We start from the raw sequence: 22052 nt of genomic DNA on the forward strand, positions 1-22052 counted from the left end.
CCTGCAAATGAATACAGAATATATAAAGGTGAACATAGCAGCTAATTTTCCCTCTTGAAAATATAGTAGTAAGACACACATACAGTATTCCCTCTTTCCAATTTCCAGTATGAAACTGTTAGTTCCTTGAACACTTTTTTTTCCCATAATGCATTTGTGGGGGGGGAAGAACTTTATCATACCTGTGGTATATCCAAAACTGCAGTATGAAGAGTTGTGGTAAATGGTTACACTGTATTTTATTCTCATCATGCTTCCTGCCTTTTGTATCAAAACTCCCTGAAATGTTTATTAATTTTTAAATCCATGGTGGATGAAGCTAAAAATAAACTTTCATGAACCGATTTTACAAACCCTGTCCATAACTATATATTTTTTTTTCCCCTCTCTGGTATGGAGTTATTCTCAGAATCAGAGCAATGCCAAGGGCACTCCTATTCTTCCTGGTACTTAGTAATGAAAAGATATTCACTTATGCTGAGAAATTCAAGCTGAGATATGCTATACAATACAATAATGATATCCTCTCAGTGAATTCAATTCTTATTTTATTAAACAATTTTGTGTGTGTGTGTATAAAAAATTTACAACTGTGGCAAATTTAAACTGAAGTTATAATTACAAAAAAAAAAAAAAAAAAGATACATCTACTTCTGTATCTAGTGAAATTATGGAGAAATGATCTAATGTTTATTCCTGTCTGTCATGTCTGAGAATAAACGAAGTAGTCATTTTCAACTGTGGAGAGGGAGGGGGAAGTTTTTTTTTTTTAACAAATAAGTACACAGAGCTAAGACTGCGCGTGCGTGCACGCCACTGTTTTAAAGTATTCAATCTTAAAATACTTTTGAAAAATAATAGAAAATTATTCAATTCAAAAAATTCAGTTATATGTACACAAAAATAATTTTTCAATACAAGTTTAATTTTATATTATATACAAATAATTTGAAAACCAGTACAAAGCAAGTGGAATGGATATTAGAATTTTGGAAGGATAAAATTAGACATCTGTTTCTTAAGGTCAACTACACACACAGTTGGATTAAAATTATATAGTTGAGACAAATATGTAAGTTGTAATTTCATTGTCTGTCCTGTTCCTACATTCATATTAATTGTCAGCTTTTCTAGATCTATTGGTTCTGCTGTTTTCTTATAGAAGGAAAATCCTTCTTCTGAACATCTTTTTTTCAAACTTGGTTCATCTTCATCACAAGTTGGTATCACTTGCTCACAATTATCCACCCATTGCACAGTGCCTAATATATTTTCCTTGCTGTCCATTTCATGAATATTTTCATTTAGCATTTGTTCATCACTTCTACTGGTTTCCGAAAGGACACTTGAAGTTTCTACAATAGTGGTATCAGAATAGCCATCAGAGGGTTCCTTTGAATCAGTCTCTGTTAGGGAAGTATCACTTATGGATTCTGAAATGGTCTTTAAATCAGATGATAATGCAGTTGAATTAGAAATGGACTGCTCTGCACGATGCACTTGTACTTCATGACGTTTTAAATTATACATGCAGCCAAACCTTCGAGTACAGTAACTACAAGCAAATGTTTTATTGTGAGATTTTCTTATATGTTTTCTTAGTAAATCAGCTCTCCTCCCAATATAATGACAGAGGTTACAAGAATAAACCTTACTGTGATTACCTGAAGTCTTGCTAGGCGTATCACCAGAACAAGTTGACTGCCAAGTAGCTGTCTTAGAATCAAATGTTTGGTAAAAACTAGTTGCCTTATCCAAACTGCTACCTATATGTGAATGTTCAACTTGCCAGTGGCTCATCATTTCTTGTTCTCTATTTCCTTCATATTCACAATGAGAACATTTAAAGAATTTACCAAGTTGCTGATGAAGAATTGAACCTCTCTCTGCTGCACTACCAGCAAAACCCCCAGCGCCAAACATCTGATTATGCTCAGTATACAATGGATTATGTATTCTGTTTTGGCTATTTGAACGTTCCACTCTGTCATCATATGATTTCAGAGGTGCATACTTTGCAGGCAAGTTTGAATGTTCAATGGCAAGGTGATCTTTAATTGCAGATGACTTCAATGTCTGTGAACAATATAAACATCTCATCATTTCTTCTGTTGGTAAAGTCTCCTCAAATGCTTTCACCTTAAAATCTTCACTGGGGTGTTCATTTCTCCAATGTTCTTTTTGGATTTGCAATGTTTCTGGACCAAAACTACAATATCCACAATTATATTTTCTTCTACTTTCATTTGTCATTGAGTCATTTTCAGAATCTGGAGGACAGTACCAAGAGAATCTCTGTTCTCCAGGTGCTTTTGCCCATGGAACGTTGATATTTGAAATAGGCCTGCTCTCATGCAAGTAAACTGGTTCACATTTTGGTTTCATCAATGAAGGCGAGCCAGCTGCAGAGCTTATATCCAAATTTGCATTTTCTTGGTATTTTTCTTTAATAACAATGTCATCAGAATGGGCTGATGATCTTGTCAATTTGGTTTCTGCACGGAAGGTAGACAGATCACTGACATTCACATTGTTTGTATTATCTGTATTGTGCTGTAGATGGGGAAGCCTATTTATAGTGCTACTAGAATTACTCAGTGGCCTTGTCAACACACTAACAGGTTTATATGCATGGACCTCTTTGCAATGGTTCTCAACCTCACGCAAAACATTACCAGATAGCGAACAATATGCACAAACATACTGTCCGGTACCCATGGTAAGTTTTCTAAAATTTCTTCTTTGTTGCCTAAGAATCTGATCTATCATTTGCTCAAGCAACATGATAGGATTTCTAGAGAAACTAACACCACTTCCAGAATGTTTTTTCGAAATATGTTTCCTGACACAAGCAACAGTAACACAACTTTTTTCACAATAGCCACAACTTATTGGCTGATATGATATATGACGAAAAAGATGAACCTTGGCAGCATTAAATTTAGGAAACTGCTTTTCACAAAATGTACACTGATAAGGCAAGTGCGTGTCCCCAGTATATGATCTAACAGAAGAACCACTTTCTGGGATAAGGTCTTTGCTGTACATTTGCATAAGATGTGCATTTCTTTTAGATGTAAGAAACTGTTCAACCCATTTTTCAATATTATGATTTGGAACTGTGGTATTTCTAACTTCTGAACCAGTGTGATAGACAGTAAAGTGATCAGCCATTTCTTTCTCTGAACAACACTGAAAACCACATGGAATGCAAGCTAAAGGAAAATACTGCAGCTCAGCATACAGATGATTTCTCATAGCTTGTTTATCAACACTCCCATAATCACAAAATGCACATGTATGAGTAACAGTTGCTGCTGCAGTTGGTGATGATGATACTGCTGGAGGAAAAAGGTTTGTAATTTTAATCTCTTTCCCTGGATGTGATACTTTAATATGCTCTATTACATCATGTTTCCAGCCAGAACAATTACTACAGTGGGAACATTGGTATTTAAGATTGACTCTATGTACATTTGTAAGATGTGCATTCAATTCATATTTTGATGAAAACTCAGAAAAACAAAGCACACATACAAATTCTACTACTCCATTATTTTCACAAGAACTACTACCATGCCCAGAATATTTTTCATTCTGAGAACTTAGCACTGGAGGAGTCTGTCCTGATGAAATCACTTCAGTATCACGGATAACTATATCTTCCTGCAGTTTCTTATCAGATGAATATAATGAATCTCTAGGGAATTTAATGTCTGGCACATGAAACTTCAGATGATCAAAGAATTCTATGTCTTCTTCAAGGTCAATAGCACAATAAGGGCATACTAAACTTTTATGATGCATAATCTTAAGGTGGCTTTTATATGTTTTGATATTTTCAAATTTTATTTGACAACCTTCCATATTGCAAAACAGATCAACTTTAGCTTCAGAAAAATTGAAGAGCAATGCACATTCTTCAGTGTTATTTGCATCCCAAACTTCAATTTCATCTGGATCATCCTCATCTTCATCACAAATATCATCTATACAAATTACATCATCCTCCTCTTCCTCCTCTTCTTCACTACAAGTAGGACTTGGCTGCTTAATTCTATGAACAGGAATGTCAGGCAAACACATAGAATCAAACTTTTCTTCATGAATTACTTTAAACATTACCTCTTCTGTTGTTTCTTGTTTAAATTCTAGCATTTCTGAACTACACAGAACATAAGCAGCTGTACCATATTCTTTATTATCTGGAGGAACTTTAATAAATACTCGTAAAGGCTTATCTGCATGACAAGAGCACATATGGTAGACTACTTCATCTTTTGAATCAGCACCATAAAGACAATATGAGCACTGAAAAACAGTAGTCCAGTGAGTCTTAAAATGTTCAAGGACTTTACTGAGAGAAGGAAATTGTTCCAAACAATAGTAGCAAGAATGAACTGCAAGTGTCTTATGTTTATCTTCATTATGTTTTTGGAACAATATATTATCAAATGTATGAAATTTGCAGTTCCTATATCCACAAGAATATGGCCATGTAACACTGGAATTAATAGTGACTGGTATCTCTCTCTCAACTTCAGAAATAGCCATTTCATTCTTTCTGCAGACATAGATTTCATAAAGCTGACCAGTATGTAACCTTTTCTGATGTAGCTGAACATGAGTTTTACTAGATGCCCGATAAAAGCACAAACCACACTGGTATATTCTTGAACTGTGTTCTTCTAACATGTGGGCAGATAGTGTATCAATTTCAAACTTGCTGCAACAGTATACACAATGGGTTTGTTCATTCTGATGTGCAATAAGAAGATGACATGAAAAATCACATTCTGTATCCGATGTGTATGTACAGTCTTCCATCATACATTTAAAAAAATGTTTTAGTTTTTCAACATCCATCATAGCTTTTAAAGCTTGGGGGAGTTTTACCTCTTCAGGTCTCTTTGGAGTGTATTTTAATTGTTGTGTCACTTGCAATCTAAGTATAGTATATTTATCAGCATTTTCATCAAATATTTCTTGAGGACTATCATCACTGATTACATCAATATCTGAAACTTGCTCTTTATCCAGATCAATTACTTCCAGGATTTCTTCCCCACCTTGGTCAATATCATGGGGATACTGTTCATGGTTCTTAAAATGTTCAATAAACATATCCCTATCAGTGATCTTAAGTTTACATACTGAACACTTGTCATTTACATCTCTGTGAGAATTTACTATATGATCATGAAGCATTCGCTGGGTATTAGTACAATGGTCACAAGAAGGACAACTATACACTATAGTTGTTGAGGTCTTGCTGAAGAATCGACTACTACAGCAAACATGCTTGTTCACAGGTTTAAAATGACATGCAGGACGTTCTGAAGGTCTCCACAAAGGATCATCTGGATTACCATCATTACTTTCATCTGCATGCTGATAACTTTTTTTCCCAATTCTCCCTCCTCTAGAGCTAGTAGTTGCTATCCTTCTACCAGGAGGGAATTTCTGTGTTTCTTTGGAAGAAATCCATGGAGAATTGCTTGCAAAGTTTGATCTTGTTGCCAAAGCATGTTGTAAATTGCCTGCATTATTTGGTGAAAATGTACTGTCACTTATTATAGTGAGATCACTATCACTACCCTTTCCTTTATTAAGACATTCATCTTGCATGTGCAAAATTAAACAATATGGCATTGAAAATGGTTTTGAACAGTCGACACAGAATATAAATCGACTACCCTTTGAACAGAAAGTTAAATGTTGTGTAAATGTCTTTCCACTAGTAGTCTGAAACTGACAACCTTTTACTACACACCGGTAAGTAGTTGGTTCCCTCTTACAGCTAGCATCCTTAATGTGCGATAGCAAGAGCTCTGCACTAACAAAACATTTATCACACACAGCACACCACAGATCTAACTTGTGCTTTGAACGAGAATGAAGGAGGAAACTGCTTTCATCATCACTACTAAATGGGCATGAAGCACAAGTAAAAACAGTATTCCCATCAGATAGACATTTTTCATTCCCAGAAGAGAGAGAAAATGCATTTGTTCTAAATGTACCATTATCTCTTTGGTTACCTGTACCATGCAATGGAGGCTTATTCATTATTTGTTTCAGAATATCAGATCCACCACTTTTGTTTCCTATAGAAAAATTATCAGATGAACTTTCCTTTATCCCATGGCTACATTTACATCTATGTAAATGTATACCACGACGATTTGGAGTCTCCATGGAAATATTTTCTGATTTCTGCTGGTCATTTTGTGCAGACAATGTAGCTGGAGCTTTGGAACAGGGTTTAGAACTTCCCCTATTATTCCAATAAGAATACATTCCAAAATGGCTGGTACAAGCATGACCAGAATGTGGCTGACTGTGTTCAATTACCCCACGTGATTGATGTCCTCTTACAGCATCAGAATTCCACCTTGTGTGCAATTCAGATGGTAGTGGAACAGAAAGACTGGAAAACTGACTTTGCTGTTCCTGCTGTCTGTTATGTTCCAACTGTGAGGTCGCACTAAGACATGAATAATCTTTATTAAGATCTGTATCATTTTCATAATAGCCAAGTGGATAAATATCAGGTTCTATACTTATTTCTTCCTTGATTATTACAGATTCATTTGAATTAAGGGTTGCTGTTGAAGTGACACTACTATTTTCTTTTTGTTCATCTTCATAGATATCAACTGTACACTCAAGATATTCGGTTGCTTCATTCGTAATCATATTATGACTATGCAAACTGGATTCAGAAACTTCAGACTTAACTTTATCAGGGACTGGAATTACCTGAATGTTACTGATAGAGGTTGATGTGCACAAATTGCTTTCTAAGGTTTTGCTATCATCTATAAATGATGGACTCTGATCAAATGGTTGGATTGGATCACTTTTGTGTACTTCATGGCTGCTGATCTTTTCTTCAAAATCTGAAAAATTAAAGCAACTACTACATAAAAAAATTCTTAGGATGTAGGCATTAATCCTTTAAAATGAAACAATCAGGAATTATAAACTGCAGCAAATCAGGAAAATTATTAAAAACCAATCAAAAATTAAAAATCATTGACAAAATTATAAACTTTGCTTAACTATTTCACTTAACATTTATAATATATCACAGAGAATTAATTTTAAATTTTCACTTGAAGTACAATTTCATAAACAATGTGCTTCAAAATCAGAATACACAAGATGTTCAAACATTATACAATTAATTACTAGTTAATTATGTAAATGCTTAAACATCTTTAAAGTTAAAAGTATAAAACTGATTTAATATATAAGGGCACAGAGAAAAAAAAAAACTAGAGTATTTATTTCTTAAATTTTCTCTAAAACCTTCAAGTTTAAATTTATAGCACACCTTAAGGGTGGGCGTGTTTATCAGCCTTCTATTTACAAGCAGTAATTAAATTCAATTCAAAATAAAGATATAGTATATATTTTTTAGCAATAAGATGTACATTTGTCTTAGAATGCAACCCCCAAGTTGTTAATAATTAACATATGGGGGAGATGAAATTTATATTCCAAAATTAGTTAGCATAAAAACTTATTTTACCTGTATATGAGGTATGGCAATAAAGTTACTGGAATGGCACAATAAAAAGAATAAAATGAAGGAGCTCCAAAATGGTTTTATTTTTATTAAAAGTAATCATCACCTGATTGATTGAATGTACTATTGCTGTTGTTTGTTGGATTTATTGGTGCAAGGGCTACTAAGACCATAATGCACCTATTACAATTTTATTTGGTACATAATTGTTATATTAAAAAAAAAAGAGGATTCAGATCAGATGATATTTGTTTATCATTCTCAGGAAGGTAAAAACATCATTAATATCTTGTCTGTCTCTGAGGATCTGCTGTAAGGTAAGTCTATTAGAGGAATATAGATGTGAAGAGAAAGCTATTTGTCATTCTCTCAAGTATAATGGGCATTCAATAATAAAACGGTTTACTGTGAGTCAAGTTTGACATTTGCTGCATAGTGGAGGGTCATACCGAGTGAGTAAATAACTGAATTAGGTGGGTACGTCCTATTTGCATTCTGGCAAGTACTACTTCTTCCACTTCCTTTCTATTTCCTCTTAGGCTTGATAGCCAATGCTTATGATCATTTTTAATCTGGAAGAGTTTATTGCTTTTTTTGCTCCTGCCAAATGGATAGCCACTTTTTTCTAACAGTGCTGTGTATGATGTGTTTGAAATCTGTGTAAGATATCTGGATGTCTGATGTTATGTGACTGGTGTTCTTGGCAGCAAAGTCCACTTGTTCATTTCCTATGATTCCAAAATTCCCAGGTATCCAACAGAAAATAATTTTTTGCCTGTTTGCAAGAAGCTGCACTAACTTGATTCGAATTTATTGTAGTAACGGATGACTGGAAGTAAGTTTACACTGAAGAGCAGATACAGTGCTTAAGGAATCTGTGTAGATGATGGTTTGAGGAATTTTTTTTTTTTTTTTTTGTTAGTGCATCAGCTTCTGTGGCCATATTGCACCTCCCAAGTTTTTTTCATTTTCTACTGTGATCCAAGTTCAAGGCGGGATTCGAACCTACGACCTTTGGGTTGCCGGGCAGGCACTTTACCCACCTGGCTAGCCCGGTCGGCAGTTTGAGGATATAAAGACTGTTTTACATTCTCTAGAGCCATTAGGATAGCATACAGTTCTGCGCTGTACATGCTGCACTCCAAAGGGAGCTGCTGGGACATTGTAATGTTTGGTAGAACTGCAGCTGCACCAACTTTACTATCTGTCTTGGAACCATCAGTGTAAATTTGGGTAAAACTAGAGAACTGACATGGATTTGCTGAATACTGAAATTTGGAAGTGCATTCTTTCCCCATTGTTGGAAATGTTGGTAAACATTAGCCAAGGGTATTTGCCATGGTGGTGTAGTCGTGCTAATATCTAGAATTATGTTATTCATATTTAGTTTCTAGCACATAGTTAAGCTTTGTAATCTAATGCCACATGGTTTATTTTGGTACAAATTAAAATTTTTGCTGAATACTGACAGCAAATTAAAAATTTGCTGTCAGTATTCAGCAAATCCATGTCAGTTCTCTAGTTTTACCCAAATCAAATTATGTCATTTTGGGGTGAATAGATATGGCCTTATAGGATGATGTGGGAAACTTCTGATTTTAGCTGCATAGCTTAATAGCAGAGCATGCCAACGAAGAGATAGAGGTGGTTCATGTGCTTCCGCACAGAGACTCTGAACTGGCGTGTACGAAAAGCTCCCAGTGCAACTCTGAGAGCACTGTGATGTACTGGGTAGAGTCATTTTAATGCACTTTCTCTAGCTGAGGCATATGTTGGAGATCCATAGTCTAGTCTGGATCTTATTAGCGAGCGGTATAAGTGTAGTAGCATGTTGTTGTTGTTGTTTGGTTTTTAGGAGCATTAGCAACCAAGACCATATTGCTCTGGGATTTGCGGTGGTCATTCCCTGACCTTTCCGCATTCTCCGTATTTGGTGGTGACAGGCTCGAACCCCGGTCTAATCGAGAAGCGTGTGCTATGCACTGCTGCTCCAGCCCACCTGGCTAAGGAGGCGCCGTGTAGTAGCATTTACCAACCTGCACCCCATGACACAGCAGAAATTGCCCTGAGAAGACTCAGCTTCTTTAGGCAGGTTGCACAAATATGCTTAATATGGTCTAAGAAACTTAGTTTTTTTATCCAGAACTGGTCCAAGAAAGCTAATACTCTGTTGAACAGCAATTGGATGAGACTCAAGATGTAAATTTGGATCAGGATGTAAATTCCGTTTACAGCAAAAATGAATTGCTGTTCTTTTTTGTTTTGAAAGTCTATATCCATTATTTTTTTCCCACTGAACAAGCTTGTTAATTGTGCCTTGAAGCTGCCTTTCAACGAAATGCATGTTTTGTGAGTGGCACAAGATTTCCAGATCGCCGGCATACAGATATGTTTCAACTGTGTCAGGAATACATTTGGTAATTGAATTAATCCTGATGGAGAAGAACATGGCACTAAGCACAGAACCCTGGGAGACCCTTCTTCTTGCACAAATGTTTACAAGAGAGCAAAGTAAAATCGTACCTGAAAGGACCTATTACTCCTGATAAATTTCGGAAGATGGTCAGATTCATAGAGATCACAAAGAATCCCATATCGCCAAGTTGTATCAAAAGCTTTTTCGTTGTCACGCCATACCATCACCAGGTGCTCATTCCTGAGAAATGCATTTCGAATGTTTCCTTCAGCTTTGACCATAAGGTCAAGTGCTGATCTGGTTCTTCGAAATCCATATTGATTTTGACTGACTTAGAATGTTTTCATTCTCTAGGAACCATGGTTGACATGGTTCCTAGAGAATGAAAGAGAAAATAAAAAAATAATTAATGCCATGGTGGAATGAAAAAATTCATTCCACCATGGCATTATTATTTTTTCTAATTTTTTTCCTATACAACTGGTTAAAGCTATCGGTCAATAATTGCTGGATCTGAATGGTCCTTTCCTGGTTTTGGGAAAGCTAACACAATAGAATGACACCAGCTGGTAGGATAGTAATCTTCATTAAGGATTCTATTATATAGTTTTAGAAGAGCAGAATAGGATTCTTCACTCAAATCATGGCACAGTGAACTCCATCAGGACCAGCAGCACTATTATTGGATCTTGCAAGTGCACTACGTAACTCTGTCATGGTAAGGGGTACATTATATGGAAGCTGTTGTGAAGTATTGAAATTGAGATTATATTTTTCTGCTTGTACTTTATATGACTGAAAGCTTGGCTCAAATGCAGTTACAGCTGAGAGAGTTTCAAATGTTTAACCTAATGTATTCGCAATTTCAAGAGAATTGCAGATTTCTTTTCCTTTTACACGTATTATCGGAGTGGTATAGGAGGATATTTTCCAATAATTCTTCGAACATTAGTCCAAACGGTTCTGATGTCTGTGGTTCTGTTTATAGTGGAGTATAGTATCTGGACCATGTCTCTTTTTTGCTTATTCACTGTATATGACAAGCTTTAGCTCTAGCTTTCTTGAACTGTATTAGATTAGCTGTGGTTGGGTATTTACAAAATAAGTTCTAATATCTATTCTTCTTCTTGGCATTACTACAGACTTCATTCCACCATATTTTTGGGTGTGAGCAGGTTTTCATGAATGATTTGGGTATGCCAGCTTCTGCAGCTGCTATTATTTGCTGAGTTATGTAAGTTACCACAGAATCAATGGTGGAAGTCTGAATGGTCTGAATACCTAGATGTGCCAGTTTTTGATATTTCTTCCAGTTAGCTTTGTCAAATTTCCAATCAGTTTTTATTTCAGTTTGAGGAGGAGAGTTAGTCGACAGTGTGCATATTACTGGAAAGTGGTCACTATTACGAAGGTTAGCAGTGACTGTCCAATCAATAAGCAGAAAGAGGTTTGGCGGGCATATTGAAAGATCAATTGCAGAAATTGACCTTGAGGAAAGATGCATGTATGTGCGAGTCCCATTGTTTAATAATGTTAAGTTGTGACTTTCAAGAATTTTTTCAATTAACTGACCTCTCTTATCAAGGTGCGAGGAACCCCCATAAGGGACGATGCCCATTCCAGTCACCCAAGATACAGAAAGGTGGTGGCAGCTGATTAACTAAATCATCCAAATCTGCAAAAGTGTATGAATTACTGGGCAAAAGGTAAAAGGAAACAACTGTTGCCACTATCCCAACCATAACTCTAGCAGTGATTGCTTCTACAGTAGTTTGCAGTGGGATAGGTTCTAGAGTTTACTAGCAATGCTACACCTCCATGTGCTGTATTAGAGTTGCTTCTATCCTTTCTAAGCATTATATGATGTTTTAAGCTCATAGATATTTTAGGGGTCAGGTTTGTTTCCTGTAGACAAAGCACAGCAGGCTGTGCTTTGTGTACTTAGAGCTAAGTTAGCTCTAAGTCCACGACAATTCCATTGAACAAATCTATACATTATTGAGGATTATCGGGTGTGTCTGCTTGTTTACGGGATGTGGTTTGTTTGCTCTTATCTAGTCTTGTTTTTTTCCTTTTTGGGAAAGTTGGCCTGGTGATGTCCATTTCCTCCTCTTCTGCATGAATTTTAAGAAGTGGTTCATCTTGGTGTGAATTTCTATCTATGTCCATGGTATCAGTACTTGATTTTTGATTATCTCTTTCAGAGCTTATTTGCTTAACTGGCTGTTGTACATTTTTATCTGGCGGTATTGTCAATGGCGTATTTACCGAATGAATTGATTGCTGTTGGGTAGGCTGTGCTTTTAGTGTAGAGAGGACTGACCTTGCCCAATCAGAAATTGAGATGCTTGGCAGAACTAAACAATCTGTTTGCACTGTTATGGATCACTGCTTTTTTTTACAACTGAAAAATAGGATGGCAATTTATTAGAAACTGAAAAATGTCTTTTTGCTTCTTGGTATGGCACCTTGTGTTCTACTTTGTACTTTTGTATATTCTTTTCTGTCTGTCACTGGATGCACTCCTTTGAAAATGCTGAATGATTTCCCTTACAGTCTGGGCAGCATTGTATTTCAGTGGTGCAGTCTGTGTGAATACTCTTTTGAACCACAGGAGGCACAGGTGGTTCCACCCCTGCAGACTGCTTGCAAGTGTCCAAATTTTTGGCAATTAAAACACCGGACTGGGTTTGGAATGAAAGGTCGAATTTTGCACCTTAAATATCCAGCTTTAACGGTTGTTGGTAGAATTGGTGTTTTAAATGTAAGAATGACTGTTCAGGTAGGAGTAAGAACCCCATCTTCCTTAATGACTATCCTTTTGACATTTATCACTTTTTGATCACTTAATTCCTGAACTCTGTCTTCCTTGGATACATTAAGGAGATCCTACTCTGCTATTACCCCTTTAGAGGAGTTTAGGGAGGTATGCAGGGTAGCCTTTGTGGGAATTCCAGCAAAAGTCAGTGTTTTTAATAGTCTTTCCAAGTGCTTGTCCTTGCTCATCTCCACTAGGTCTCCAGATTTTAATCTATGAACCATTTTTGGAGGGCCCGCAACATTTTCAAGACATTTCTGTATTAAGAATGGGGAGAGCTTACTCAAAGGATTATCAGTTAAAGAATGCAGTATCAGAAAAAGAGGAGCAGGGATTTGTGTTCCTTCTTTTTTCTGCTTTGCATTACATGCATTTAAGTCATCTCTGCTTGAGAGATCTGGATCATGAGATCCGTAAATGACATGTTTATTTATGTCCATCTTTGCTCCTTTTATCAATGGGAGAGTGATTTTCTTCTCACAGGTTACCGACCCCGCCACATGGAAGCACGAATGGTGCCACCAGTGACCAAGTGGTTTAGAAAGTTAGTTAGGTTAGTACGGATTATATAAATATATATACAAGGAAAGAAAGGTGTATTTCCTTTCTAGATTCCAACTTCAAAGCGTTTCATTAAAGAATCACTTACGAAAAACAGGAAGAATAAAGACACTAAAAAATAAATATAACTAATCCACTGAGAAAGAGCACTATGTATCACACAAAATATCGCTTGACACTTGGGGCAATTACACCGTTGTAAGTTTCTGAAAAGAGTCAGTGAAGATGTCCAAAGATATGTTCAGTTCAGCAATTATGTTTTTTATGTCTTAAAATCTCTTTACTCTGAGGACAATTTTCATCTTGGGAAAGAGGAAAAAGTCTGGAAGAATAAAACGGATGGTTTATCTTTACAATGCCATGTTTCATAAAAATATCTTAACAAATGCAGAATAGGCATTGTCATACAACAAGAACCAGCTGAATTTTCCCTAAATCTTCATAAGTTGGACATGAATAAAGAGATGATGAATGATCTCCTTATTCATATCCAACTAATCAGCCATCATTCTGAGGATCAAACAAGGTTCCCGGAAAGAGATCAAACACAATTTCCACAATTTTCCAAACTTTGAGACTCCATCCTCATTTTGAGAGGTTGATGAGCACCCACTGTAAACTGAACCCTTATGTACCATTCAAACACTGGTGTGGCTGAACTTTTCATCACCATAAAGTTTTTAATATTTCATACATTTCTGTTGCAGATTTTTCCAGTTTAAAGCAAAATTTGATATTCATTCATTTCTCATTGCAAAAATCATGACATGGACCATTAATGCTACTAATGAAACTGGTTGTTACTTGCAACCTGTCAGCCTGGACAATCTCTGTACAGTCAGTCCTCGTATAGCACGATAGTTGTGTTCCTAGAAACCCTTGTGCAATGCAAAATCGTGCAATATAAACAACAGGCCATATGGGAAAAATAGGGTTAGGTGCCGACCACCCAAGATTGAACACACATTGGTAACCAAAACATTACCAAACACAATAAATAATCGTTATAAAAACGTAAGTATTTTATTACGATTAAAATACGTAATAAAAAATAATAAAAAATAATAATATTATTTTTTATAACGATTATTTTATAAAAAAATAATATTATAATTTTTTATTATTATTATAATATAATAATATAATAAAAAATACGTATTTTTTACAAATAAAATACTTACGTATTTTATTACAACTGTTACGTAATAAAATGTTGCCAATGCTTTTGCTTCTATCATAAGAAAACTTGTTTTTTGTTTGATTTTCTATCCAAACAGATGACAGCCGTTCCATCTCTTCCAATTCTTTGTGTCTTAATCTAATGGATTTTAATTACACTTTGAGTTGTTCCTGCTATGAAAGTTGTTTTTATTTTCTCTGCATTCTTTGTAATTCTCAGCGTTGCCTCATTTAGGTCCGTAGCACATGCAATATTACATGGTCTTTCATTTCGCTCAAAGCGTTTCACAATTTCATATTTTTTCTCTATCGACAGAGGCGAACTGGCCATAAACCTTACCGGGAAAACCCTGGTGGGCCGGAGGCCGGTGTGATTTTGGCCATAAACCATAGTATGAGGCCACTATAAATTTTCCCGGGTAAGAATTTTTGATCCAGTCTGCCTCTGTTTATCGATATCACTTTTCTTTTTCTCTCTGAATCTGCAGTGTATGTTGATACTCATAAACAAAGCTGCGCACGTGTATCTACTGAATAAACAATACCGTAAAGTCAGAGATACACTATTAACGCCTCACATTTTACTAAAGCACATTTCTAGGGGTTACTACCATAAAACAAAAACAATTTCCAGTTGCATTCCTGCCAGTGGAATCTGTTATAAACTGGTAGTAAACTCGATCTAATTGCATTTGCGATTATACCGATAGCTGGAATTGTGTTAGTTTTTACGTTATTATGGTGAAATGTAATTCCCCTTCACTGATATAAAAAACACAAATACATTTTCAGAATCTTCTCTTCATTCCTATCATGTTGCGTTTGGTTGGGGTGATTCTGCGTTCAACTGCCATTTCTTGTAAACACAAAGGCGAATCGTGCATAAGCAAATTCGGTTCGTGTTATATAAGATATCGTTCCCCTATTTATAAATCGTGTGTTCTAATTCGTGTAGTGTAAACACGTGTTATACGAGGACTGACTGTACTGCCATCTGCTGGAGGAAATTTGAACTATAACACATCACTTCCATTTATTTTCAAACCTCATTGAATATGACTACAAGAGCACCAGTCCAGGAACTTCATTGCTGAAACTTATAAATATAAAGACAAGTTTTGGCATTGAAGTTAGAAAATTTTAATAACACTTTACGATGTGAAAATTTAATTTGTTTATTGATACAAAACTCACTTGGTCATACATCTCTCCTACCTACCACTCAGTGTGGTACAGTTATGTCTCTCCTATAACTAAGTGACGGTGTTTTACTAAATCCAAAATTCAGGCCCAAAGATGGATTTCAATAGATTATGTGGCTTCACAACTCAAGGCAGCAGCTATGGCCAAGATATGTTATTAAGCTATTTAAAGAAACATACAAACCTTTATCCTACATTATATTTGATCATACAGTCAAATTTTATTTACATTATGGAGGAGATCATTTATATTGACTTTTTCCCCGAGTAGTTGAGACAAAGTAGTTAAATATTTTAAAGTCAGACAGTTTGGAAAGATGCATTTTATGTTTATCCAAATAATATATTTATTTTCTAGGTAGGAATGCTAGGAAATTCACACATCCACACTCCCAGTAATAATTCCACCATGTTCCTCACCCACAAAACATGATCAGCAATAAAAAGAAAAATCTGGCTAAGAAAAAATGGGAAGGAAGAGGGAGATATCTTTCAAGTGCCAACGCAAAGTTCAATTACAATCAGAGTTCTTCCCATCTACAAGACAGTAATGTCCAATTCATTTAAATCTAAGATGAATGTGTTAGAATTATCAAAATTATTTTAGCTGCCACAATCAAAAGAAAGTTCCAGCTCAACCACAAAAAGGTAGAAGGTTAATCCTACAATATGCACCTCAGTTCCTAGCTTCAATTTCTAGCAAAAGTGGACAGCCACCCAAAAATACAACAGATACTACATTCTGTCCACCTCCACATGAAAAAAAAAAAAATTTCTGTTCTGTTCTGTTCTCAAGTTACCAAAAATTGAGTTAGGTTGTCAGCACAAATGAATTTCTATATCATAAATAAGTATAATCATACAAATCTTTTAAAACCAATAAATTCCTTCTCCTTATAAAAAATTCTTGAAACTTAAGAAATATTTCTTTACTTTCAATTAGATGACTCTCTGTACCTGGTTGCAAATGTGTGAATGCCCAACTAGATTCATGAAGTAGCTTCTTATGGTGATCACAGTAGCCAAAACATTCACATAGTGAATGTTGCCATGATTTTAAACTCCACAGCATCATAATTGCCAACCAGAAACACCTAACTTAAAATATAGTTGGGGGGTAGAAAAAAAAAAGAAGACCTGATAGGTAAAAAGGTACTTTTGAAGTTTTACACAAACCATCAAGCAAACTTTATATAATTAGTATTGGCTGCATGATACGAGGAGACACTGAGCTTTCACTGCACTGATAAAAAAATAAATAAATAAAAATAACCTATTCATTCCATCCTCACGTAGATATCCATCTAGCTGAGCTTTGAATTCCCAAAATTGTCAGCACCAACCACTCAACTTATTCTAATAACTAACAACTCACTGGCTAAACAAAAAAAAAAAACACCTTTCTGCAATCTTGTTTAACTCTCTCCCCCCATAATTTGATACAGCAGTAAAAATTTCAACTTTCAGAGTCCTACATACCTCAATCAAATCTCCTCTAAGGTGTCTAAGTTTACAAGCTCTGATCCCCACATATTTGAGGTCTTTCCTTGTATGGTGCCAATCTTAACAAGCAGACTACCCATATATAGTTCCTTTCAAGAAGCTCAATATTATTTTTTTTTAGGTGTGGTTTGCCCTATCTGCGGACAATATTGCAAGTGTGGTCTCAGTTGCCTTATACCAGGGGTAACCAGATGAATTTGTGATGCGATCTACTTTTTTTCTTCAAAATGTGCCACGATCTACCATATCATGAAATTCATTGCGCATGGTTAAAAAAGTTAATCAACACATATTGAAAAATGTTGTTTATAAATTTTAAAATTAAATACAATTCAGAATTCTTATTTTAAATTCATACGTATTTAAATTTATGTGAAGTTTGTGTCTTCGTGTCATCTGCCAAGCTTTCAAAATCGGGGATATACTGTGATAAGACCAACCGCAAGTCTGTACAAGTAGAGCGAGACTTCGTCTTAAAATACGAAAAGGCGGATTCATATAGATATGTGGAACCAAAAAAAAAAGTTCACTGCATTTTTTTACATTTGAATACTTTTCTCTGCAAACATATTTCCAAAGGTCTTTTTCTGATTACCTGGCTTTTAGGAAGATATCATTTCACAATGTAATAATTTCATTTTCAAGTAATATTTTCTCCATTTAAAAAATCTCAACGATATTTTCTGCAATTTGTTTCCTATCTAAATTGACATTAAATGGATAAGAAATATATTGAACAATGCAGCTACTGATAACGATCTTGCATATTTGCGAAATGAATGATCGAATTTTTTTTCTTTGAGATCCTTAGCCATTGCCAAAAATTGATATTTATATGCAGAAATACTACTAATCAATGTAACTACATTTTTATTTTTTCCTTGTAATTCCAAATTCAGATCACTTAATTTACTGATAAAATCTGCCAAAAAAAACCAATCACACACCCACTCCATATCTTGTAGCTGCTGATAATCATCTCCTCCCCTTTGATCAACAATTTTTTTTTTAATTTCATTCAGCAAATTTCAATCTCTGTAGAAACTTACTCCAACTCAGCTACCTCATGTTTGTGTGTAATATCAAATCTGGTCCATTTTCATCGAGTTGCATTTTGAAAAATCTCCTTTGAAAGATTGTCCTCTGATGGAATTCACGATTTTGAAAGCTACGTCCATAACACTTAGTATTTAATCTTTTGCTGGCTAACACTTGTTGGTGGATGTTAACAGTGGCAACTCAAAAAATCTGGAAATTCATCATCTTGGCACAATGGGATGAATCCGTTAAGATGCCCCGTCATTATATTGCTTTAGCTCCATCTGTTGTTATTGATACGAGCTTAAATGGTGGTAATTTATTTATTTTTTTTTTTCAAAAAAATTTTCGAATGGGTTAAATATATCAAGACCTCTAGTTCTTTCTTTTAACAAACCCATACCCAGCAGTTCTTCCCTAGTGGCAGAATCATCGAAAACAATATGAATAAAAAAAAAATCAGCAATTAAGCTGTATCACTGATGTCTGTAGATTCATCCATTGTAAAGAACACAATTGGCAATATAAGCATGCAATTGTTCGCTCACATTTTTTACTCATTTTTTCAATGCGTCGTATCACAGTGTTTCAAGATAATTGCAGATCTTGAAGAGCACTTTTAATTTCATCTTTGTTGTAGTCACTAGTAGTAGTATTATCTCTACAAGAAAACATTTTCGAAAAGAGAATCTGTTATTCCTAACAATGCGTCTTTGATGAACTGACCATCAGAAAATGGTTTGCATTTTTTTGCAAGAAGGTGACTCACTTTAAATGATGCTACAGTTACTGCTTTAGATTGTAAATTAGGTATCATGAAGAAATTTTGTTGTGCGAATCAGAATTTAAAGTTCTTTTAATTAATTTTTTTTCTAAGGTCACTATTAGGCTGAAAATCCGATTGGTATTTACCATGGAGTGTTGAAGTGCCTTTCTAAATTTCTTATTTTGGGTATAGCCACGGTAGCATTGCAAATGAAACAATAACATTTTTCTTTTGTCATTACAAAAAAGCATTACAGTTCCCACTCCTGATGAAAATGATACCTTTTACTCTTTTTCATAGTATTCATTTTAAATCAAAGGGTATTAAATTAAAGTATTATTACTGCCCAGTTATTAATATTAAGTAAGCTGAATAAGAATTTGACACATACACTTTGCTCTCCACAAGGTAACTGCGTGAATTTTCACAAGAGCCCCTAGCTAGCTGTGTGGCAACAATAGTCACGTGGGTCAAAGGAATTGTAATAAGCATATGCAGTGGGGCACATAATAATATTTAGATTTTAATGAATATATTTTTTATATATATTTAAAATTCGTCATGATCGACCAAAATTAAAGCCACAATCAACTTGTTGGCCACCCCTGCCTTATACAGTAGTAGTAGTATTATTATCTCTACAAGAAAATGTTCAACCAATTATTGATAGGACTCACCACAGACTCTTAGTCTCTCTCTCTCTTCTTGCTGTCTATCTACACTGCTCAGAAAACTTCATACCCAACTGTGATAACTCCCAAATCTCTTTCTTCCTCTATTGTTTTTAGTTCAATACTGCCAAATGTGCAAGTAATTTTGGGGTTCTTATACCCCAAGTGCAAGACTTGGCATTTTGCTGTATTAATTTCAATAATTGATTCTGGTTAAGTCCAGTAATTAACACACTGGCTAAGAGAAAACATGCCACAACCCCCCCCCCCCCAATTGTACAAAGGCAATGAATTAAGCTGCATCTTGAGTACGTTCAGGTCTACAAGCCTCATTTTAGGAAGGATGAAGATCTGCTTAAATACGTACAAAGAAGGGCAACAAAGTGGTGCTCTTACCAAGAAAGACTTCAGTTCTGCAAATTTTAGCATTTGGAGAGTTGGCACCTGGGAGGTGATTGAGCAGTTTAAGGCTTTGAATGGATTGAACAAGCTAAATCAATGCTGATGGTATTCTTCCTTGTGCTCAGACTACACACACAAAGGGACATTCAAACTGAGGAAGGTTGCAGAACACTTGTTTGATTTTACCCGATAGGTGGTTGACTGTTGGAACAAACTCTCATCTGTTGTTGTGGAAGTGGTTAGTTTGAATAAATTCAAGAGAGAATTATAAAAATTATTGGCGTGGATGGACATGTGATGTGGGAAGTTTTTTTTTTGGCTTATGCTTTATATGCTTGCTTTTTTGTACCATTTTCCACTAGTAATACTAAATGACAGCTGCCTTCTCTGACCATCCATGAAGCTTATGTCGCCCTGAAGAGGATATGCTTAGCACTGATCATTAATTACTCCACCAATCTTGATATCAATGTGCAGTTGTGAAACACCCTCTATCGTTGATGTCATTTTAAGAAAACCAGAAACCAGAGTGATCCTAGTACAAGTCGACCATCACTAATCTGGCAGAGTTGGGACCTGTGGGGTGCCGGATCACCGGTGGTTATTTTAGTACATACAGTTTACCCAACAACTAACCACCTCCTCCTATCTTTAAACACATTGACTGCTAAGCCAGTTTAAGAAAAAAATTCCCCAGGAACCAAAAAATATTTAGCAAATAATTTGATTAGTGTGGTTTTAATTAGTGCACAAAATTTTTTTGATACTATCCCCTTAATATGTGCATTATCAAATTTGATTAGCGTGCTGTTTTTTCCCTGCAGTGCTTGGCAACTCACAACGGCGCCTGAAGCGGCAAATACGTGACACCCACTCACCAGGGTCTTCCAACTTAAATGCATGGGAATCGACTCCGAAACGTTCGACGGCAGCACCCCATACCACTCCGAAATTGAAATTTGCTCCGATAACTCATATTCTTGTATGATTTTAGTGTTAACGCAGATATTACATCATCATGCTAAATGTACAATTAATGTAGTTTAAGTAGTATGTAATGTATGTTTGATTCTGTATTATTTTCGCTCTGATTTTTCACTATTTGTTCAATTTTAGCGATTCCTATGTAGCGTTTAGCAAGGATCTGGTGCTAATTTCATCTTGTATGAAAACTGTGTGAAAGTGCTCCGTAAAGTACTCGCTCATCGCTGGGCAGTTCCTCAGCAATCCTCGATGAGTGTAGAAGTGCAGCAGGCTTATCGCTCATCCTAACAAAACAATTTTTTTTTTTAAATTACCTTTCATAGCTATGGACAGGAAAAAGGGTAATAAACGAAAAGTCATCACTTTGGATACTAAACTTGACATCATTAAGAGATTTGATAATATGAAAGCAAAGCAAACATAGGTAGGGCACTAGGCTTTTATAAGTCAACCATATGTGCCGTTTTGAACAAAGCACGTGAGTACCAGGAAAAAGGCAAAATGGCATCTGAATCTTTAAGTATGCAATGCACTAGGAATAGAAGTCCATTAATGATTGAAATGGAAGATTTGCTTTTTATTTGGTTATAAGATTGTAATCAGAAATGCATTCCTATTGATGGAAATAACATCAAGATTTGAAATAACAACATCAAGCTTTGAGCCTTTTTTCTTCATTAAAAGAAAACAAATATCAAGGGGATACTTCAACGTTCTCAACTATTAAAGGCCGGCTAGAAAATTTCAAAGCTCGATCTGGCATAAAAAATATTAAATTAGCAAGTGAAGCAGCCAGTGCCGATAAAGATGCAGCAGCCAAATATCCTATTGAACTGAAGAAAATGAGTATGATTATTGTCAGATTTTCAATGTCGACGAAACTGGCCTTTTATAGAAAAAAATGCTAACACGAACATTTTTGGCGAGAAAAGAAGCAACCGCACCAGGTCATAAAGCATCCAAAGATATATTAACACT

The 22052-nt window shown here is 35.4% G+C and overlaps 1 protein-coding gene across 1 annotated transcript in view; it reads right to left on the minus strand.

Moving 5' to 3' along the window:
* Positions 1-981: 981 nt before the first annotated feature.
* The window catches only part of LOC150085759 (uncharacterized), a 144388-nt gene continuing 123317 nt past the window's right edge, over positions 982-22052 (minus strand). Inside the window, exon 6 of the mRNA XM_090374685.1 lies at positions 982-6902. Coding sequence (XP_090230811.1) covers positions 982-6902 — 5921 coding nt within the window. The remainder of the gene's footprint in view (positions 6903-22052) is intronic.

The sequence above is a fragment of the Mastigoproctus giganteus genome, chromosome 5 (assembly GCF_048544385.1).
Source record: "Mastigoproctus giganteus isolate SK-2022 chromosome 5, ASM4854438v1, whole genome shotgun sequence".
Taxonomy (NCBI): Eukaryota; Metazoa; Arthropoda; class Arachnida; order Uropygi; family Thelyphonidae; genus Mastigoproctus; species Mastigoproctus giganteus.